The 24,057-nt window shown below is 40.7% G+C and overlaps 1 protein-coding gene across 3 annotated transcripts in view; it reads left to right on the top strand.

Annotated features, from left to right (window-relative positions):
- DSE (dermatan sulfate epimerase) overlaps positions 1-18,279 on the top strand; it is a 37,080-nt gene extending 18,801 nt beyond the window's left edge. For 2 of the 3 annotated variants that reach the window (XM_033143643.1, XM_033143644.1), the window contains 4 exons: positions 10,845-11,098; positions 12,294-12,533; positions 13,400-13,607; positions 14,591-18,279. In XM_033143643.1, coding sequence (XP_032999534.1) covers positions 10,845-11,098; positions 12,294-12,533; positions 13,400-13,607; positions 14,591-16,358 — 2,470 coding nt within the window. In that variant the 3' untranslated portion in view covers positions 16,359-18,279. Of the gene's footprint in view, positions 1-10,844; positions 11,099-12,293; positions 12,534-13,399; positions 13,608-14,590 lie in introns of those variants that run through there. The other variant, XM_033143645.1, reaches the window with a different exon arrangement.
- Positions 18,280-24,057: the final 5,778 nt, after the last annotated feature.

Below are 24,057 nucleotides of genomic sequence, written 5' to 3' on the forward strand. Positions count from 1 at the left end.
ACATTTTAGTTGGATAGTTAAAAACATTTTGTTTTCTCAATTGTTTATATATTTTTTGTGCATCCTGAAGTTAAAATACAGCTTTAAGAGGATTCTGCATTGTAAAGCTTGATTATTTTAATCACCATTTATAATCAGCTCAGTGGTAGAGCATCAGCTTTGCATGCACAATATACTGGGCTCCATCACTGGTACCTGCAGGTAGACCTGAGAGAGATCCCAACCTGAAGCCCTGGAGAGCTGCTGCCAATCAGGGTAAACATTACTGAGCTAAGTGTTTATGAAATTAATCTCGATCTCAAAATCCGTAACTCAGGTTACACTTTTAAAGACACTCCCTTTAACAAGTGAGATGCCTCGTTCTGTTATATGTTTAAGATTAATTTGTTTTTATTTTTGTATCGTTAATGGTTCAGAGAGCAACAAAAACATTTCATGATGAACACTTACTCCAGATTGTCACAAATGGAGGCGGACCACAGTAATTCCTGCTACTGATATAGTAACTTGCTACAGTACATAGGGTCTTCAAGTTACAGTGCTGGATGGACCCAGTTATGCAAGCCATTTAACAAGTATGACAAGTGGAAGCCTGAGGAAATGATAGCATTAGCATGATAGATGGAATGGGTGGAGAGGTAGCATACAAGTGTGAATATTGCAGATAGAACCTAATTACCTGACCTCTCGCTTGATTTCAGGTTTTCCCATGTCTATAGCATTCACCTGTAACAAAATAGACTCCCAACTCTAGATCCAGCTTATTGGGCCTTTTGAAGACTTTTACAGAAAAGTGTGAAAGTAACCATTGTTTTCTTTTTACAGTGTCTAGGCTGAATGGCCTGCACTGTAAAGCGACTCATTGCTTTAAGGAATGTTTTGTTTCCTGTGCTTGGAATGCAGCTTGAAATCCTATCTTGTGTTTGTGTATCTTGCATTTGAACTTGGTTAACAAGAAGAAGAAGAAGTTTGGTATATACTTTCATGCTAAGTGCCTCGTTGGCTGCCTCTTTCAAAATGTAGAGATAATGCAGTAGATTGCATTTTCTCCTGTGCCACATCTTGCAGCTCTGTATTGTCAGTTAAAGTATTTTGTATTGTATTTGTCCATAGAGATTATGGCTTTTCAAGACCAGGACATGTTGTTTTATGACTATGATGATGATTTTTCAGAGAATGCTGCTGAGGGATGGGGAGCCTCAGGCCCAGGGGCCAAATTATGCTCTCCAGGCTCTTCATCTGACTCCTCCCACACAATGCCTCCTTTCCAAGCCACACCCCCTCTCTCCAGGCCACGCCCCTCACCTGCCCTGCTCCATACTCTCCCCAAGTGCTTTTTGCCTGCCTGGAATGTGTACTGGAGCGTAATGATGCTTCTGCATGGACAGACAGACATGCAGGAACCTTGATTTGTAAGTGGCTGGATTTCAGCCACTGTACGGGTTTAAGAGTAACATCTGTTGCCCCACCCATCATTGGCATATAGCCCCATCATGCCACATGGCCATGAGGAAGTGCAGTTCTTGGGTTGAATAAGGTTCCCCACTCCTGCTTAATTATGATACCAGTGTCATAACAGTGGAAGAGAAAAAAGGAAAAGACAACCAAGAATGAATGTGAGCAAAAGGGTGTGTTGTGGTATTGGGTCATAAAAGCTTTGACCCAAGTGGTGCTGCTGACCGGCACTGCAATCAATCACCTTTACAATCTTCTCCGACATCAATGGCGCCCAGGCATACTTCTCGCTGCGCTCTGAGCGTCCTTCAGTAGCAGAGTGAAACGCAGCGATGGGATGGCTTGTTGAGGTCTGCTTCGTGGTGTCTTGAAATAACTTGACAGACGCCAGTGCTACTAATCTAACTAAGCTTTATTTAGTAGCACACACACAAGTCCTACAGACTCGAGCTGCATGTCTGCAGCAAACAAATAAATCACATTCAGCAGTAACAGTACGCAGTAAAGCAGTCAGGCTAAGGGAAAAGTGAAACCAAACATCCCCTTTTCTAGACAAAGGAAAAGTGCCCGTATTACAGTGGGCAAGGCTCCCAAGATCAGAACGCCTCTTGCATCATTAACTCTAAGATGCCCAGCAAACCTGACAGGGTGGAATCCTAAACACATTACTAAGCTCCTTTAAACACAGTAGGATTTGCCTCTGGATAAATGTATGTAGGATTACACAAATACACTTTATTTCAGTGGAATATGGGAATTAGAGTAGCAAGCCAAAGGCTTCTGTGGAAGAGGTGTGGAGTATTTTCAGCAAAGCTTAAAACAGAGTGAGAGATGAGCAGTTGGAAAGGAGGAGCAACATGGACACAAACACACAGTTCTCCCCTAATTGTTCCCACCAACTTTGATGGGTGTTAGTGGACTGTGAATGTTCCCATAAAGAAATTGGGAATGGCCACAGACAATAAATAATTGGAAATCCCACCAGAAAGTGCAAATAGGAAAGCTGGCATGATTGACCTGAGGCTTTTATGTTGCACAAGGCCTGATTAAAAATTATACCTTTATAAAAATATTACCTGTATCTGAAGAAGTGTGCATGCACACGAAAGCTCATACCAAGAACAAACTTAGTTGGTCTCTAAGGTGCTACTGGAAGGATTTTTTTATTTTTTATTTTGTTTTACCTTTATAAGATCCTGCTGCAACCTGCTAGATTAAAAAGTAAGCAAGTATCTTTTGCAGGAAAGTTGTCCATCCCACATGCTAGGGACTCAGAGAAGATGTTGCATTTTCTTATGAACGTGCTAGCATAACCCCACTGATTGCAAAGTTCTAGGGAAATGCAGGGTCTGTTTTGTTTCGAAAGCTCTTTTTATCACAGAGGTATTCATTGGAGTAAATGAAATGCTTCACATCTGGGATTCTCATAAAATTTTATTGGCAGTTTGAGTGGTTCATCTGTGTATTTGGGCTCTCTTGATCTCCACTGAGATGGTGCTGGCACTAAAGATGTTATCTCAAGTATAAAGGAACACCCCATCATGTTCAAGTCTTCTCTGAAGCAAAATCTGCAACACAATAATATTTTCAGTTCTGTGCAACGTCACTGAATCGAATATGATGTGTGTTGTAGCACAGAAATGTATTTCTGCCAGGAGAAGCACATAACGTATATAAAAGTTAAGAGAATTTGTTATGGTGCGGCTCAATGTTACAGTATTGGCCTGAATATAAGCCTCATTTTTTTTTTACCAAATTCTGACCATGAAAAGTTAAAGTTTAAGTGCGGCTTAAATTCACGACATTACAAAAATTGGCTTTTACGAAATCGCTGCTGAAACAGACATACGGTAAAACGGAACGGGTGTGAGTGCCTGTAGAAATTTTAAGGGAGCAGCTTATATTGGAGTATTGTCTTTCTCTCTTCCCCCCCCCCTTGAATTTTAAAGGTGCAGCTTATATTTGGGTGCTGCTTATATTCGGGCCAATACGGTAATTTTAATTTGTATTGGGCACTATCCAATACTGTGCAGTTTCAGCCGGCTTGTTCTGTCCTCTCCTCCGCAGCTCCTGCACCCTCCAGAGGGTCTACTCAAACTGGGGTGTGTGGAGGGCTACAGGAAGGAGAGGAAATTCATTCTGTCCATTCCAACTCTATATTGGAATATATATATATATATATATATATATATATATATATATATATATATATATATATATATATATATAGATGATAGTATAGAACAGGTATATCATAAAGTTAAAGTCAGATTGTTTTCTGTTTTTATTACTGCAGTAAATTTACAAGATGGAAAAAAAACCTACATTCAGCTTTCGTTTACGAAGGCTAAGCAGAAAATGGAACAATGTGTCTCACAAGAGGAAAATGATGATTTTTTTTTAGTATTATTATCAATCTCCTTCAGCACCTCTTTTCCTTTTAGAACTGTTTTGAAAACTGTTTCTATCTGCTGTGTTTTTATAATTTAAATGGTTGTATAACCACTATAGTATTTGAAATATTTGAAATATTTATAAATAATCCATTAAAAATAAATATAAATAAATCTAGTAGCGGACTAGGTAAAAGAGAAGATAAGGGTAAGGGAAACTATATTTTAAAAATGATAAAATTAAGAGATTTGTTTTAAAAAGATGGGAGCAGTGATTCTAAAAATTAATCTATGCCTCTCATTTATTAAGTATAATGTAATAACTTTAACAGGTTGTACATTTTAACTGGTTGTAAACAGTTAAATATATCATCCTGGCATTTGCTATATGATGATATATGATTTATATATCATCCTGGCATTTGCTATATGATGTTTCTACAAAATATCGTGGAAATGTTATTATATCACATGCTTGGAAGGCTCTGAAAGATAAACATTTTATGAATAGTTTGCTGTCAGGTGACTCTCTAGGAGGAAAATATTGGCAGATGTTGCCTGTTGTGTAGTGATATTTTCCATACATTTTAAAGCCTGTTCAAGAACTCGGTGACATAATTTGAGTCTGATGCAAGGCCATATTTGAACTTTCATTTAAAGAAATTCAAAGGAGCTCTCTTAAACTTTCATTGTATTGCAGCTAGTAAACCACTCTTTTATAAGCTATGGTCTGCATGCACTAAATTTGTTTTGGTGCACCATTGGTGGAATTCAAGTTCCCTACGCCACAGTGCAGGTGGATTGATTTGAAAGAGCCATTTCACACTGTACTTAGGCTTGTAGCTGTTATTCAGAACTGCATCATTGTTTCCTGTTAAAAATGCATAAAGTGAGAAATGGATCCCTAAGCATGCATTGAGTGTGTAGCCAGTCAGAGTTCCTTGGTGTGTGTTTCTTGAATGTTTATGAACATGCATCTGCCCCTCATACATTACATATTTACTGTGGAAGAAAAGACCAGTATGGCCCTATTTGGTAATTGCCAAGGTATTTCAGAAGAGAGAGGCTGTTGGCAGAAGAACATCTGCTATCCATGTAGAAAGCCTCTGGTTCAATCCCTGGCATGTCCAGGTGGAGGGGGGAGAATGCCCTCAGTTCAAAACCATGGAGAGCTGCTGCTAGTCAGTGTAGATACCGGTACTACTGAGATAGATGGACCCCATCTACTTTCTGAAGTTCTTAAGAAACCAGGCCAAAACGAGTGCTTAAAAAACCAACAACTTCATTGCGAAGAACATCTGCACTCAAATAGCTGCCTCGATTCTGGACCTTCTGTGGTTAGCAGGTAAAACTCCTCATCACTCGGTTACTGTGAAGTGTGTGATATAAAAAGCAAAACTTGACTGGAGTTGTGAACCATCCTACTTCCAACTAGGATTGGAAGAGTGCTGGTTCCTTAACAATTTTAGCCACATGCCATCATCTCTGATTTAATGTTTTTTAAGTATGATAGCTGCAATCAACCCCCTCTCCATTTTCTCTTGCTCTTTATTGAAGTCAGTGAAATTGCACCGTGATAAATAGGTTGTAGATCTGTATTATGTTACCAGATAGTGAATGAATAACATTTTGTCAACTGTGTAGGCTTCTAGTGTGGTTTTGAAAGTACATAGTGCCTCTTCTAAGTGGGTTGTACTATCCAACTTAAGTTACACTCAAATAGGTCCGTTAGTAATAATGGGTGTAAGTTAGTTATGTCAATTTCAGTAGGTTTATTTTGAGTATGACTTAATTGGATTTAACCCAGCTTTAATGAAAGTTAACATTGGTAGCAATTGTTTAGATTTTGTTTTCAGAGCTTGGCTTTATTCTTAGCTAATCTCCCCTTTAAGTACTATAGAAAATTTCTAATCTCCTTCCTTCAAAAGATTAAAGGAATGTTTAGTATTATACTGATACATGATGCAACAATAAATTTAAGAGATTCCTTTCTTTGTCTTTCAAGGCAAGCCTGTAAGTTGGTATATTGAGTACAAGCAAGGATTCTGATACTTGCATTGTTTTCTACTTGAATATCACCAGTGTATGATAATACTTTTCAAAACAAGAATTATTTAAATCCAATACAGTCTCTCTCTCTCTCTCTCTCTCTCTCTCTCTCTCTCTCTCTCTCTCTCTCTCTCTCTCTCTCCCCCCCCCCCCCCATGTTATTCCTGAAGAGGAGTTTTTTGCCCTTCTGCTTCTGTTTTTACAGTTGTGAAACTTTTGCATAAGTTCTTTCCGTAAAATCACTGATTTCCTTCCCCACCACAAAATTGAATAATTTCCTCTAATGAAGAATCTCTGTGTTTGAAATACACTGGGAAACATAGAAATGAACTAGTCAATAATTTGTTCTTATGTACATTGGTTTTTCCTTTTAGTTCTATTCTTTGAAAAGCTGTCCATACCCAGCCAGTACCTTTGTGAAAGGTGTTAGAATGATTGCCAGTTTCACGGTCTGTCCGGGCCAATTTTTAAGGTCACTTTTTAATTTCATTTCACTATTGAACCTTGATGTCTCTTCAGGAATATTCATGTACCGTATTTCAGATTCAGTTGTGCAGCCTCCTCAGCTGCAAATTAGAAGAACAGGTTTCTCCTTAACTGGATTTGGGGAAGAAGTGCATATATTTGATCAAAACACAGCAGGGTCACTGCTAAAATGTACTTCTGGGCACACCCTATTAGTAGGAAATGATTTTTTAAAATCCAGTCCGAATGCATCATTTGGATTGGCTCAGACAATCCAAAAGAACTTCCACAGCACACATGTGCTAATCTTTTAACATGCTACAAGACTTGTTTTTTTGCTGCAACAGGCTAGAAATGGTTTCATATAGCAGATGTTTCATGACCTTCAGGGAAGTAAGATAAATTTGGCATACAAAACATACCTTTGAATGAACACATTGTGGCTTTTGTTCAACAGATAAATCTTTACAAACATCTGGCCTAGCCTAAAATATGCCTGACTTCAGGCTGCTGGCAGCTAGTGTTACTTTGATATGTTTTGGGCAAAGATTGGCTAGTCAGTCTTGGACCCAGTCCATTGGATACTGCCACTAGAAACTGAGCTAATGGCTGACAGATTTCTGAAGTCCCATGTTGCCAAAATGATTCACCAGACACATAGGTAGCATCTCCATATGGGATGCTGTAAGCTTGGTGTTTAGATATTCTGACAGAAGATCTTCAGGAGTTGTATAAACCAGAAAAGGTTCTGCAAAGAAAACTATAAATTTCCAACAAACAAAATTCAAACTGAAGTCAGTCTTCCTGCATTTGATAGTTTCTCTTTGGACTCAAGCTGGTGATTCATTTATCTGAAGTGGAAACATGTGCAGATAAAGTTTGCTTATGATAAGGGTTATCTATTTCTATCTTTGAGCTGTTCTATACAGAAAAACACAAGGAAGATGGAGCAAGCTTGTTTCCTAAAAAAAAATACATTATTGTTATGAAATTGTACACATTAATCTTGAAACATGACATAACTAATAAGAAATGGGTCATGGGGGAGTAAAACACTAAACATTATTTTACTTTTTTTCTTTACATTATTTCACATAATAATGAAGTCATTACAGTAAATCAGTAAAAAAAAAAAATTCAATAAATCAGCTTATTGGATGACATCAATTCTGCCACATGGCTAAACTGGCTTGCTTCATAACAGCTACTTAAATTCAGAATGCCCCAGCTGCCAACTGGGTGGAGGTATAATAAATGTTTTTTAATATGTGATTGGCCTGATTGAAATACAGTATAAACTTGCTAAGTTTTTTTCTTCCATTTCTTCAGATGAGCTATTGGTATGCAAAATGGCAGCATCTGGAACAAAAAAAGTAATTGCAGTACAATCATCATTTTAGAAGCAGCCAGTTGGTTCATAATGAAGTGTCTCAATTTATTCCAACATATATTATTCGTATTTATTCCCTTCCAAACCATACTAGAATTAGATTGATACAACTTGTTCAAAATATGCATGATTTGTACCCCTAGATATTTAAGCAAGCTTGTTTTTCTCCTGCTCCAGAGCAGGCATCCTCAACCTGCAGCCCTCCAGATGTTTTGGCCTACAACTCCCATGATCCCTAGCTAACAGGTCCAGTGGTAAGGGATGATGGGAATTGTAGTCCAAAACATCTGGAGGGCCGAAGGTTGGGGTGCCTGCTCCAGAGGATAGGACCCGAACCAAGGGATTCAACTTAAAAGAAAGGTGATTCTGAGTAAACATTATGAAGAACTTTCTAACAGTAAGAGCTGTTCAATAGTGCAGTAGACTACCTTGGAAGGTGGTGGCCTCTCTTTCCTTGGAGGTTTAAAAGCAGAGGTTGGGTGGTCATCAGTCATGGATGCTTTAGCTCAGATTCCTGCATTGCAGAGTTGAACTAAATGGCCCTTGCAGTCGCTTCCAGCTCTATAGTACTGTGAATTGTGCACAACTTCAACAAAATATAGAAGTGGGTTGTGTGCTTTAGTGTTTCCCCTTTCCAAAAAATCCAGTTGTACAGTTCACAATAAAAACCACAACGTGTACAGCTGGAAAGCTCAAATTCTGTATTAAATATCCTACAAAGTCTTTGGATGGTGGTTTTCTCTCCCCCCCCCCCTTCTTAAAAAAAAAAGCCTACTGACAGTGTTATTTTTAAAAAAAGCCTGACAGAGCCATAATGATTCAATAAAGCCCAATTAATTTATTGAATTCCATGTAGATTTAGTAGTGTGTGTGCCCCCCCCCAGGGAAGTTTCTGGGAAGTTTATCACAGTTTCTGGGAAGTTTATCTACATGTCACTAGAGGAAGTGCTTTAGTTGCAATGAATGTAGAGAAGACAAAAACACTTTGAGTACAATGTGGACAGAGCAAAGTTGATCAACAGGCTGACCCGTGTTCCTAAACTCAGTGGCTTTGAAGACACAATGTAAAAACTCCCTGGGATTTGTGTAGGCTTGTCCATTGAAATGAGTTTAATGTCTTAGAGTACTCCCCTCCCCAAAAATGGAGGGTGGGGGGAAGCTTAATGTTTTCAGATGGAATAAGTACGCCCAGGTGAGGATGCAGGAACTGGAGTGCTAGTTTGTTTAAATATTGATATACTGCTGCATCATAGAAATATATCACAGCAGTTTGCAACAATATAAAGCCATAAAACCACACAGTAATATCATAAATAATTAAAAACAAGTTAAAATTAAAAGAATTAAAAGCAAACATCAGCAGACCATTGTGGGGATGTACTCTTTAATTGCCTGCATTGGCCTGGCAGAATAGAAAAGTTTTCAGCAGGCGTTTATAAGTTGGCACATAAGGTGCGTGCTGAATCTCTGCTGGCAGGGTGCTCCAGTATACAGAATGGGTATAAACCAGGGGCTTCTCAGAGCAGAGGCATTCCCACATTGGGAAGGGCCATACCACAGTGGGAGAACATCAGAAATGGTCCCCAGAATCTCCAGGTAGGGATGGGGGAGACACCTGTTGGGAACTCTGGAGAGCTGTTGCCAGTCAGTGTAGACAATACTGAAATTGATGGACCAGTGGTCCAACTCAGTATAAGTCAACTTCCAATGTTCCTATTTTATTCAAAGCACTTCAATACTGAAAATGTTCCCTCTTCACTCTACCTGAAACTCTAAAGAATGCTCGTTCTATCACGCTATTATTTATCAGACCACGCCTCTCTGATTTTGTTGTAGGGACAGTGGGAAATGGTTAAGTGTCCATTCATTCACATATTTTAAGCCATGATAGGCCAACACTAGTTAAGTATTAAAAATATAATTTTCCAGGCACTTTTTTTCATTCTCAAAGGAAATGTCTACTTTGTATATTGCTAAAGATGGTGGTACCAAAGCTGCTTTTCCACATTGCAAAAGCAGCTTAACACAAACCAAAACTGAGTCCCAGTTTTATTGAACAGAGTGAAATTTCTCCCAGTTGTGGCTTGCATGTGTCTATCAAGTCCTCATCTTTACTTTCTGCCTCTGTACGGCCACAGATTTGGCAAAATCAAAGTACAGAAAATAAGCAATTAATGCCACACTAAATGCAGAGTTTATTGGGAATAACTTGGTGAGGTTTTAAATATTTGCCTCTCAATAAACATGGGATAGCTCTGGGCAGCTGTTCATTAAAAATGTGGAACAGTTCCATCTTTAGCTAGAGGTAGCTAACATGGGCTGCTTTTTGAGCCATTGCCTTTTGTGAGGTAAACTGCAAGGGAATAGCAATGTAAATTAGGAGTGTGGCAGACAGACAGATACTGACATGAAGGTCCAGTGATATTTAATATGTTCAGAGTTTAATTCCAAGATTAAATGTTCGAAGTTCATTTGAGTTTCTGCATTTAGAGAAGCCTTTGTGGGAGGAAGGGGGAGGGGAACCACCCAAAAACTTTCTCAAGTAGGTGTAATGTTTTGGTAAGGCTGTGCTTAGCACTGTTCCTTTCAGCTTGATTCCAGTGATCCCATAGTACATTTTTGAAGGCAAATAAATGACTCCACAGTGTGAATGTGTAAATAGGTCCTTTTAAATCACCAATGGTCTGGCATAATCAGTGGTTTGCTGTGGTATTTTTCAAAAGCTAGAGTGTTTAAAAGGTTTGTGTAGGTATAAAATGTTTGCATTTTATGAAGCATCAGTGTGTTACACAGCTCATATGAAGACTCTCTAACATTTTTATTGCTTTTTACTTCTATAAACGTTGTAGATTTTAAAGTGTCCACCTAACGTATAAAGGAAACTCATAAACTTTCAGCCATTTATGGGCAGCATTTTCTCTAGGGTTCAGTCACCTCCATCCCACAAACACACATGTGGATTTTGCATAATTTCTAGCATCTTAAGTAGGTGGCAGAGCAATTCAACCACCTGTCAGCACAGGGATCCAGCCATATGGATAATACCGTACGACAAAAATGAATAGAGTTGACCCTTCTCTTGTCTTCCACAGGCTGGTGAAGGATGCACCGTGGGATGAGGTCCCTGTCGCTCACTCTTTGGTTGGATTTGCCACTGCTTATGATTTCTTGTACAACTATCTTAGCAAGTCCCAGCAGGAAAGATTCCTTGAGGTGATTGCCAATGCCTCAGGATACATGTATGAAGCATCATACAGGCGTGGATGGGGATTCCAGTACCTGCACAACCACCAGCCAACCAACTGCGTGGCCTTGCTGTCAGGAAGCTTGGTTCTAATGAATCAGGGTATGTGCTGAACAATGAGAGAGTCATTTTTTTAAAAAAAGCATGATTGAATCAGTAGCGTTTTGTGAACAAAAGTTTCAGAAGTTGATGCAGTTGCTTGATAATCAACAGTGCAACCAACTGGAAAGGGTATGTTGGGACCTGCCTCAAGTAGGCAGAACACAGCTGCCTTCCACTTACATTGATTTACAGCGCAGTAATAACTCACTTCTCAGTTACTGAAATCATCTGGGTTTACTGCCAGGTAGCTGTGATTAGGATTGCAGCTTTAGTTTATTTTCAGGACGTCGCCTTGAGAAGTGTTACTGAATAAGCTAGCTTCTTGTTACTCTTTCTTCTTCAGAATGCATTTGAAAGTAAATTATTTATCCTGTATGTTTTGTAAAACAGTTTGAACAGGAAGGATATAACATATGATATAATAGAGGGATAAATTTTTCTCTCTTTCCATTTATTCCACACCCTGCAAAACTGTATAAACCTCCTTTATCATTTGCCTATTCTTCTAAATTAAAAAGTCCCAACTGCTTTAGCCTTTCTTTGTTCAGTTTGGTCATCTTTTTCTGCTGGTTTTCTGGTTGTTTTTGAGTTGGATAGACCAGAATTGTACATAGTATGATTCCATGAAATCCAGCCACATTAAATATTGATTTAAGTGGTGCATCTCATTTCACTTCCCTCCTTTAATCAGCCTTAGCATGGACATTGCCTTTTTCTCCACTGATCCACACTGAGTTGCATCTTCCTTGAGGTATCCACCACAAACCCATGACCTTTTGTTTAGTCAGTCACTGACAGCCACTGGTCATTGGCCAGGCATGATAACTTGGCAGAAAACCTGGGCATTACACGTTATCAAAGGCTTGTTTCCTATATATGGATCCAGCTTAATACACCTCACCAAGGCTGCATGTAAGTAACTGCTGCTTGGAGCAGAAACAGCCAACCCGCATAAGCAGGAAGATGGATCACACCCCTGGCCTTCGTTTGAGGTTTTGGAATAATTCATTTTTAACGAAAGCTGAGATTCAGGGGAAGCTGAATTCTTTGCCACTTTCAGTTTGGATATTTTCATGGAATACTTTCCATCCCGGTCATAAACTAGTATGTGTAATTTTTTTATCACCGTGTTTAAAAATGACATTTTATAGATTGTATCTCTATTTGGTATAATATTCTCAATATTACCTTCCAGGTTATCTTCAGGAAGCATACCTGTGGACTAAGCAAGTCCTTGCAATCATGGAAAAGTCTATAGTTCTGCTTCGGGAAGTGACAGATGGATCTCTCTATGAAGGAGTAGCTTATGGCAGCTACACCACCAGATCCCTTTTCCAATACATGTTCCTTGTTCAGAGGCACTTTGACATTAACCACTTTAAACACCCCTGGCTTAAAGAACATTTTGCTTTTATGTACAGGACGGTTCTGCCAGGTAAGCAGCTCGAATCAGCTTCAAAATAAACGACCAATGCATCTTTAGATACAGTAAAGCTACAAGTTGTGAGATTCTTGTGTACAGTGGCAGGCTGCATGCCAGTATCAAACAGTAGCTCCTCCTGACAGGAGATAAGTGCTGCTGGAGCTGAGCAGCACCAACCGATTGTCAAGTGATGCACACAGTGCAATCAAACCTAAAAATCTGTTTCTGCACGCATAGAGGATTCTCTGGATCAAAGTGACCCAGAATATTTGGGTTGGATCCAAAAGTGCATTTTTTTTTTAATGCAGAAAGCACTTTCTGCTTTTCTTACCCATTTGCCCATTCAGCTCTGAACTTGCCATCAACTTGCCTCTCTGCCTCCAGGTAAGTAGCAGTGCTGCTGCTGCTGCTGCTCGGAAGCTATTGCTGCACCTCTACCCCCCCCCCCCCCAGGCAAGGTGTTCCTGCTGAACAGGGAGTTAATATTGTGGTATGGATCTTCCTGCTGCAACTAGACAATGAAGTTGGACCACAATTTATTAAACCAGACAAACCATCCTTATTAGAATGCCTGCTACAACACAAATATTCTCATATGTGTACATATAACTGAGGCAATACCACTTCACAACTTTATACTTCAGCAAGGTGTTAGGTTTGAGATTAACAAAAAAGGGGTGTCTGTTGAAACTCTTTTCTTAAATTTATTGCATGCTAGATAAAACATTATTCAAGAGCATAGTTAGAATCCTGGAAATCTTTTAATTCCCAAGGACTCCCTCTGACTTCAGCGGGACACTCCCATCTCTGTACTCAAATATGCAGTGTTGAGTAATGTGCTTACATGGATACATGTCTGTTTTTACTTTTCCTCATAGGATTCCAAAGGACAGTTGCTATTGCAGATTCCAACTACAATTGGTTTTATGGACCAGAGAGCCAGTTGGTGTTCCTGGACAAGTTCGTTATGCGGAATGGTAGTGGAAATTGGTTGGCTGATCAGATAAGGAGGAACCGAGTGCTTGAAGGCCCAGGGACACCGTCCAAAGGACAGCGTTGGTGCACTCTTCACACTGAATTTCTCTGGTATGAGACAAACAAATCCTAATGTAGAGAGACTTTTGGGGGTCCTCTGCCAATGTATGTAGGAATATTGTACTCTGTTCGTGTGCCACCTTGGACAAAAACTGACTCTGGCATGGAATTAACGTCCTTATGAACTCGGAATAAATTTTGAAATTATGAAAGCAGTATCTAATGAGAACTGAAGAAAAAATTGGCAGTAATTTTGTTCAAACTTCAGCCCCAACCTGCCCCCTGCCCCTGCAAAAAATAATAATAATCAACTTATGACACAGAAGAAGCCTTGTGGGGTCTGCCATTGGCTGAAAATTAGGCTTCTGAGTATGTACAAAATTATATTTTACTGTCAGAGCACAGAGGTTTGTAGGTATTATATACCTCCCATTTCAGCTCAGGAAACAGAGAAGACTACAAACCCCATGATCCCCAGCAGAAAATGATGTTCATGAATATACTTAGGAGCATCATATCTATCCAAGGATAGATCCAGCAAGGCTTCTCTTTTGTCTAGTGAGTCTTCCTTACTGTGGGATACCTCCTCCTCATTCTTAGAAGTAGGTTTGTTTACACATTTAAAGGGGTCTGAACCTGCCTTGAAATGGAGAAATGCTTCTTTTCTAATGGGAAGTTCACAAATTCTTATTTGGCCCCATTCCCAGTCTCAAGGACTGGAGCTTTTCATGACTGCTCTTCTCTGAATCTTCCTCATCTGAAATATTGCCTTCCCTACTTTATCACCCTAGTTGTTTGCAGATATTCTAGATCATGCGAGTTCCTGTAGTGTAAGATACTACAATTCCTGCCTATGGATAAGCAAAATCTGCATATAATCAGTACAGTATGCTTCAGTAAGGATGGTTAAAGAACGGAATATTGTTACCTATTAATATTTAACTAATTAAGAATGACTTGATACCTGAGAAAATCAAAAGAGATGAATTATTAATGCCAATTATTGTCATTATTTTATTTTTGTTTTTGGAAAGGTATGATGCAAGCCTGGGTTTAGTACCTCCGCCAGACTATGGCATTCCAAAACTGCATTATTTTGAGGACTGGGGAGTTGTAACATATGGAAGTGCACTGCCGGCTGAAGTCAACAGACCTTTCCTCTCCTTCAAATCAGGAAAACTGGGAGGACGTGCAATATATGATATTGTTCACCAAAATAAATACAAAGACTGGATAAAAGGCTGGAGGAACTTCAATGCTGGCCACGAACACCCAGATCAGAACTCCTTCACTTTTGCCCCCAATGGTGTACCTTTCATAACAGAAGCTCTGTATGGACCAAAATACACATTTTTAAACAATGCACTAATGTTTTCTCCAGCTGTGTCGAAGAGCTGTTTTTACCCGTGGGAAGGGCAAGTTACTGAAGACTGCTCATCAAAGTGGTTGAAATATAAACATGACTTGGCTGCAGATTGCCAAGGGAGAGTGGTTGCTGCTATGGAAAGAAGTGGGATCATCTTCATCAGGGGTGAAGGAGTGGGTGCGTACAACCCCAAACTAAAACTGAAAAGCCTCCAAAGAAACCTGTTACTTATACACCCCCAGCTCCTCTTGCTAGTGGACCAAATACTTATTGAAGATGGTAGCCCCTTGGAGACAGTAGCCAGCTTCTTCCACAATGTGGATGTGCCTTTTGAGGAAACAGTTATTGACGATGTCCACGGGGCCTTCATTAGGCAACGAGATGGAATGTACAAGATGTACTGGATGGATGACACTGGCTACAGTGAAAAAGCTGTCATTGCCTCAAGAATGTATCCCAGAGGCTACCCTTACAATGGGACAAACTATGTGAATGTCACGACTCACCTGCGAGCCCCAGTCACGAGAGCTGTGTACCTCTTTATTGGGCCTTCCATTGAGGTCCAAAGCTTCAGCGTCCATGGGGATTCTCAGCAATTAGATGTCTTCATAACAACCGATGAGCATGCCTATGCCGTCTATTTATGGACCGGTGAGGATAAAAGCCGCTCTGTCTTTGCACAAGTTATTGCAGACCGCCATAAAGTTCTGTTCGACCAAGCCTCAGCTATTACCAGCCCCCCAGTATCAGAAGTCAGAGACTACATGGGGATAGTAGAAAAGAACATTCAGCATTTCAAGCCTGTCTTCCAGCAGCTAGAGAAACAGATACTTTCCCGTGTGTGGAACACAGACAGCTTCAGAAAGACAGCTGAGCGCCTGCTGCGGTTTTCAGATAAAAGGCAGACAGAGGAGGCCATTGACAGGATATTTGCAATCTCGCAACAGCAGCAGCAGCAGCAACAGCAGCAAAGCAAAGCAAAGAACAGAAAGATGGCCAAAGGCTATAAGTACGTTGATGCTGGTCCTGACATTTTTGCACAGATTGAAGTGAATGAAAGAAAAGTTCGGCAGAAGGCGCAGACTTTGGCCCAGAAAGAATTGCCTGTGGATGAAGATGAGGAAATGAAAGATCTTCTTGATTTTGCAGATATTACATATGGGAAACACAAGGACAGTGTGTTAATCAAAGGCCGATCTGGTCTTGCACAGATGCTGGCAACTGCTCGAAGCAGTGCTCCTTCGATGTCAGCATCTTACACCCGCCTCTTCCTCATTCTGAACATTGTTATTTTCTTTGTCATGCTAGCCATGCAACTCACTTGGTTCCAGAAAGCCAAGAGCCTGCATAGCCAAAGGTGTCTTTATGCGATCTTGCTAATTGACAGCTGTATATTATTGTGGCTGTATTCCTCTTGTTCTCAGTCACAATGCTAGCAAAAAACAAAACAAAACCCAGTGATTGCTACTTGACCATTCTGTGATTAGATATGTCTATGCAAAGCATTAAGCCTAATAGGACCAGAATATATTTTGTTCATCTTCTGACACATTCCAGAAACACTTGTGGGATTATTGAATTATTGTAGTCAGAGAAGATAAAGTTAATGGGCATTGGGGCACTGAACACATATCTCAAAGTACCACCTAAATATGGGTCAAGTTGCATTTGTCCTAAGAATGAATGTTACATGTCCTTGTTCTGAACTCAATACGTGGCATTACATTTCCTTCTTCAGTAAAGAAATTATATCTCTCAGATGAGTTGTTCCATAATTTTTGTGAAGTTTTAAAAATATGTAACTATTTTAACAGTCCCCCAAGCTGGTTGTTCACACATGCAGCAAGATTTTTAGCCAAAGGATTTCATCCTTTCTAGCCAGAGATAATTATATGAAGGGAGGATGATGAGAATTGCTATTGATTATTTGTTGCGTCTTACTGCTTACCTGTCTTAAAACACAGGCACTTCCTGTCAGTATTGCTATCAATATCTCTCTATCGCCAGTAACAGAAAGTGCTGCTTGCCTTGCCCCCACCTCCAGTCAAGACTATGCAAGACCCTTCTTCCAATCTTTATAAGCAGAAAGCCAATTCCGGCTAACTAACAGCTCCTGGAGCATCAAGACCCTAAAGTGTGTGAATGCTTAAATGGTAAATTATGACGCCATAAGCCAAATGCTGCCATTTGTCCTTTTCCCCATTTATGCTGGAAGGAAAGAGCAGCGAGCTCATGTTATTTGGTCAGTGCAATGCAGAGGCAGCCGGGCCCATAAATAAAATCTCGAATGAGACAACTAAGGTATCTTTGCGCTGGCACACACGCTTGTTGCATTTTCATCACTTAACACCTGCCTAATCGAGGGATGACTCATGTGTTGTAACATACACAACAAGCCATCATTAATTTTGTAAGATCCTCTCAAGTGAAGGCTTAGCCACACTTCCTCTTCTCCTGTTGCTTTCCCCCCAGGGGAAACTCTTTAGTGCTCAGTCAGAGCCCACAGCAATTTGGGTTTTCTCTGGATTGACATTTGCTTCACTTAGCACTAAAGAGCAGGGCAAGGGAAAAACCCCTCAAACCTTTGCCTAGAAAGTGCAAGTCAAGCAGATAACAGCTCAGACCTGTGCTTTCTAGACACAAAATTGTGGACAAGCCCTGAGTTTCACTAGTCAGTTCGCATAATCTGTTGCCAGTCAGCAAATGTTTCATGTTCAGGTAGATGACCCTCATGGCCCCTTCTAACTCTACATGATTTTATATGAGCCAGAACTTACCGGTAGCTTTCCTGAAGAAGCCAGGGGAATGCATTAGGTAACTGGGGAAAAGGGAACAGGGGTGCTCAGCGCCATCTACACCAAAGTGCTATCCAGTTGGGAATGTTTGTATTGGGAGTGTTTGTGAAATGTATAGGATAATGTACATTTTTGTTGATTTACTTCTAGGTGGGATTCTAGATGCCATAAACATCTAGTTGACCACTGTGAATAGATGCTGGACTAGATGGGCCTTTGGTCTGATCCAGCAGAGTTCTTTTTACGTTCTTAGCAGCCTTTCTGTGGGGAAACTTTATGAGATTAATTGATTGATGAGGCCCTTGCTCCTCCCAGTTTTTAGGATATCGGCCCTGTACGAATCTAGAAGTTCCTGAAACAAGAAAAGACATTGCTTCTGCAATTAATGAATGTGCTTCTCTTGCATGCAGGAATCGTGGGGATGATATTTAAATCCAAGGCATTTGAAAATGAAGATGAGTTGAGGAAATGGTTTTTATTGTACACATTGAAGAAAATACAGTAGTTTTTCCAAATGCATTTTGCTAAATAAAGAGATTATAAATGTCTGTGGTATCTCAAACTTTTGCTTGATTTTTCTTCTTTTGTTGTGCATCCATACAATAAGGAACATCTGATTTCTTATTTTATGCACATCACATTGACCTCACATAATTTGTTGTTCAAGATAGAAGAAAACTTCCAACAGCTTTTGTGTTTAAAAAACCCTGAATTTCTCTCTCTCTCTCTCTCTCTCTCTCTCTCTCTCTCTCTCTCTCTCTCTCTCTCTCTTTCTCTCTCTCTCTCTCTGTATATATATATATAAAACCTCTTATAGCTGTGCAAAAGTATTTGAATATGTCTGGGGAGGTTTCCCATGAACTGTGCAATTTGTCTTTCCTCCCATGGTTCTAATCTCATTTGCTCTTACTGTTCTCCAGCTTTTGCCCTTGTAAAAATCAGTTTTGGAAACCTAAGAGTGGATACTAAACAATTCTGCACTAATGCTCCAATCCTGCAGGGGTGGAGGAAGGAGAGAAATCCCAAAGCAGTTCTTCCACCCTATCCACTTCCCTGCTGGGCTCTGATTTATACAGTACCAGTTCCTGAGTCAATGTAATGTTTTCTTGTGTTTTGGGGGTATGTTGGGGCTTGGAAACGCTTTAGATCCAAGCTTCCTCTGGTCCTCTACTAATAGACACCCTTTTTGGCCCTACCAATGTCTGGGCTCCAACACCAGCAGGACCAGGGTCATGGAGATTTCTTTAGTCAGGGGAAGAGTTAAACATTGGATCTCTGTCTCTCAGGTCAGAATTTCCTAGTATCATTTGGCCCCTGTGGTGCCTTCCCATGGGCCATAGGATTTCAACCTAAACTGAATAGATGCATATTTGTTTAATGGAAACAAATTTGGGCATTTATAAAAAATAATCTTTGGGTGGACAGCACTGCTCAGTGTATAAGTTCTGAAGAATCTGTCAACTTGGGTATTATTTTATTAAAAACAAATGACATTTCTTGAGGATATATGAATGATATGTTTAAAACTCTAGAGGGCACTCATGAAGACTTCTGTTGGTGATTGATTTATCATCAGGTGAGCAGCTATCCATATTGTTAAAATGAGGTCAGTGCATTACAAAAGGGAGAATAGAAAAGCAGATGTAGGTAAGTTGAAAGCAGGAGTTTAAAGAAGGCATGTTGGAAAATACTATTCAAGGATGCCAGCAGATGAAGTTTTATTTTATATTTCAACAGACGTGTAGGATGCTATATGCTGATCACATTCTCTGATGCTGTTTTTGAACTAGTGCAAAAACAACATGACTGTGATTCACATCCCACTTCAGCCGTTAATCACAGGACAAAGTTGGCCGTGTCGCAATCTCTCAGCCATGAGTTCCTACTGTAAATGTGACTATGCAAATAATCATGAATAAAACACTAGTGCATAGATATTATTTATGGAATTTATACCCTGCCCTTCCTTCTTAAGGATCCCAGGAGATAAGCAAATGAGGTATTGATATTTACTGGCTTCAGCTTTAGGGTGGATTTGGGGTAACAAATTAAGGATGGCTCTAAGACTAGCAGCATCTAGGTTCTAGATTTTGCAGACAAGATCTAATAAAGGGACATGGGTGGTGCTGTGGTGTAAACCACAGAGCCTAGGGCTTGCTGATCAGAAGGTCGGCGGTTCGAATCCCCGTGATGGGGTGATCTTCCGTTGCTCGGTCCCAGCTCCTGCCCACCTAGCAGTTTGAAAGCACGTCAAGTAGATAAATAGGTACCGCTGCAGCGGGAAGGTAAACAGTGTTTCTGTGTGCTGCTCTGGTTCACCAGAAGTAGCTTAGTCATGCTGGCCACAGGACCTGGAAGCTGTCTGCGGACAAACGCTGGCTACCTCAACCTATAGAGCGAGATGAGCACCACAACCCCAGAGTCGTTCGCGACTGGACCTAACGGTTAGGGGTACCTTTACCTTACCTTTACCTTTAAGATCTAATAACTTCTAGATTTTGCAGACGAGATACGGGAGCAGATGCTTTTTTCCTTAGGAAATTTGAAAGCTGTTCATACAAACTTCTCTGTTAGTGAAAATATTCAGCATGCATATTCTTTTAAACTTATAAACTGTGTCAGTAAGGCATTGGAGCATCCAATACATAATTATAGCAGTGCAACCCCAACTCATTGTGGGGCCAGAGGAAGTGTCCTGAGGCTCAGCTCTGCCTGGCTTTGTCAGTCTCCTCTGTTGGTTGAGCTGCAGTGTAGAGGAGGAATCCAATGCAGCCACTCCAATGGTGGGTTGAGTAGCTAGTGGAGACCCTAGAAACTGGGCTGGGCTGACACAGGATTCAGCAGTTCCTGGGTGGACTCTGCTACTGTCAGGCAATGGTGGCCGGTCTGATTTGGGACTCTGCTGTACCAGCCTCGGAGCTGGCACAGTGTAGGGGCGTTTTTCCTGCCCCCACCTTCCGGCACAAGTACTGGAGCTGTGGGTGTGTCACTAGTTGCACTATTTTGCCAAGCCACACCGCTGCCAGCCAGAATTTAGGATTGCAGCCTTGATTATTAACCACCTTCCACTTTTTACTCTAATGTCTACTGTGAGTTCCAGTTACAGGTAGGTAGCCGTGTTGGTCTGCCGCAGTCAAAACAAAATTAAAAAATTCCTTCCAGTAGCACCTTCTAACATTGTGTATGCCATCAAATGCCAACAGTGCCCTTCAGCTCTCTATATTGGACAAACGGGTCAAACCCTACGCCAAAGGATAAATGGACATAAATCTGATATCAGGAATCACAAGACAGAAACCAGTAGAACACTTCAGTCTCCCAGGACATTCTATACAAGATCTCAAAGTAGCTGACTTACTACAAAGGAATTTCAGAAATAGACTGGAAAGAGAAGTTGCTGAATTGCAACTAATTACCAAACTTAAAACCATGGAGAGACCTGTTTTCAACAAAGACATTGGATTCTTATCTCATTATACATGACCTATCTTTAGCCATCTCACCCCTTGCTTTTTCCTATAACACCAATTGCAGTTGTTAACAGTTGTCGACAGGTTTTCCACACCTATCAGCCAATCACCCATTCCCACCACCCTTCTGAGTAATACCCCTCCCCACACTCTCACTATATATAAGGGTCTGGTGACTTCTGTTTCAGTGTATCTGAAGTGTGCATGCATACGAAAGCTCATACCAAGAACAAACTTAGCTGGTCTCTAAGGTGCTACTGGAAGGATTTTTTTTTTTTTTTTTTTTGGTCTACTGTGAAGTGGGCCACTTCACCCTGTAGAAATTACGTTAATAATAGGTTTTCCCTTATTTGGATTGCCCGAAGCTCAGAATCAAATCATTACTGAAACATCAGTACTTTAAGGATACTTCTACTACATTTGATTTGATTCAAGAAAAGAATGCAGAGTGTTCGTGCCACATAGGAAACTTATGAACATGCTAATTTTACAGCTTGCCAATGTGCCCAAGAGAAATACTTCCATTTTATAGTGCAATAAAACTTGTTGATCACAGATGCTCTTATAAGTCACTGTTTTTATAAGAGGTTTAATAACTTAATATCTGCTAATTTTAAAAAGCTGGCAAGGAACAGGCAGGAATAAATGCAGCTTATTCTAAAAGGAGTCAGACATTGGTCACAGAATGCAAATGTGTGTGAAAATACAGACCCTTCACAAGCAACAGATTTGGGCCTGCCCTTTCACACTCCAACTCAATGTGAAGAATTCATTTTATTTTGGCCTCAGCCATGGTGTTCTATTGAAGCATAACTGGTAAATCTGAGGAGTTCTTATAGTTCTATGTGTGGAAATAAGGCCACAACACCCGGCCTTGAATGAATAATTGGCACCACACATGAACATTCTGTCCATTTTCTTAAGTCCTTTTCCAAAAAAATTAAAAAATAGTAAGCGTAGTGTGTAAGATTTTGTTCTGCACACACAGAGAAGTGCGTATGTATTATGTGAAATGGATGCAGAGGTGTGTAGTAATGTCTAGTCACTCTTCAGTTCCTTTGACAAACTAAAGCTTCCTAGTTAAGTTGTCTTCTCCCTAAAAGTTTACTTTGGAAAATATCAGCTCCTTTTGGAACGGGCCAATTAACTGCTGCTAATTTCCTTCTGCTTAGTCAATGTCAATGTTGTTTTCTCCCCAGGAAAGCCCCAGCTTTTTCTTTCATGTAACTAAACATTACGTATACAAACTTGCGTATTCTAAACTTGTCAGGAAAGAGCGGCTGAGAACATGGCAATTCTGAATGCTTCATTCCAAAAGCAGGGTGGAGACTTTTCCATTCATGTATTAAATACCATTGGAGACACTTTCAGATTTTCCTTCCATAGCTTTATGGCACACATGGAATGGTTATGTTTAACATGTTAATCAAAACCTTACTGTTCAACTAAAGAGGGATGCAATTAAAGCAGGGGGTAGTGACCCTGTGGGTCTCTGGATGTTGCTGGACTACACCTCCCATCATTGCTGACCATTGGCCATGCTGATGTGGCTGATGGGAAATAAGAGTTCAACAACATCTGGATGGCTGCAGGTCTCACCCACCACCCCACCCAGTAAATTAAAGGAAGGCACTGTAGCCAATGGTAGGGCCACATGCTTTTCATGCAGAAGATCCCAGCTTCAATCTGAAGACAGGGCTGCCACAGGGGGTTCAGATGTACCAGGTCCCATAGCCAGGAGGGGCCTCAGGTACCAGCTTTCCTTTTTTTAATAAAAAAAAGTCTCTAGCCCTTCAAAAAAGAAAGTTATGAAGCAACTTACTTACAATTTCAGTTGAGATGAGTCATCCTGGCTGCTCCCAGCAATCAGTGCCACAGTGGCCGGAAAAGGGGGCAGAACAGGGCTTATCCGTGCTTTGACACAAGCAGGGGGTCAGGAATGTAAACCCTGTGCAAATTGTTCATTGCTTGTACTGAGCACAGAAAACCCTGTTGGCACCACTTTCTGAAGGGCAACAAACTGACCATCCTTGCTTTGGGAAACATACAGTATATCCAATGCACGTGCCTGGTGTCTTTGTCTGCACCAAACTCAGACTAGTGATGTTAGTGCCCAGGAACAGCCAAAGTTTGTCTGAGATTCTCCAACCCAAAACTAGGTCCCACATCACAATCCAGGGCAAGCGTCCAGTTCAACTTTGATTCCATGGTTCTGAGAAGAGGAAATAGGAATACAGATGGCTCGACAGTTGATGACTTGCTGCTGAATGAGCAACCAGCCTTTGCTGAAAGTTCTGCCAATGTCTATGGAGCTTGATGTGTGATCAGTGGTTTAATACTTGCTTACTTACAGTGTGGTGTAGTGGTTAAGAGTGGTAGACTCATAATCTGGGGAACCGGGTTCGTGTCTCCGCTCCTCCACATGCAGCTGCTGGGTGACCTTGGGCTAGTCACACTTCTTTGAAGTCTCTCAGCCCCACTCACCTCACAGAGTGTTTGCTGTGGGGGAGGAAGGGAAAGGAGAATGTTAGCCGCTTTGAGACTCCTTCGGGTAGTGAAAAGTGGGATATCAAATCCAAACTCCTCCTCCTCCTCCTCCTCCTCCTCCTCCTCCTCCTCCACCTCCTCCTCGTCTTCTTCTTCTTCTTCTTTGATGTTGCAGTCATGAAGTGAAAATATAAAAGTATCATCAAGGATATTGAGTGTGAGCAAAATTCTTCAGCTGACTCAGATCAAAGTTCTGGCATTTCCCTACCACTCAACATGCTGTCTCCAGGTGCTGCATCTTTCTGTATTGTGGCTGGGGGTGGGGAGAAAGGGAGAGAGAGGAGGGAGGAAACCAATGGTCCATGTTTTATATAGTTTGTATT

This window comes from Lacerta agilis, chromosome 3 (genome assembly GCF_009819535.1).
Source record: "Lacerta agilis isolate rLacAgi1 chromosome 3, rLacAgi1.pri, whole genome shotgun sequence".
Classification (NCBI taxonomy): Eukaryota; Metazoa; Chordata; class Lepidosauria; order Squamata; family Lacertidae; genus Lacerta; species Lacerta agilis.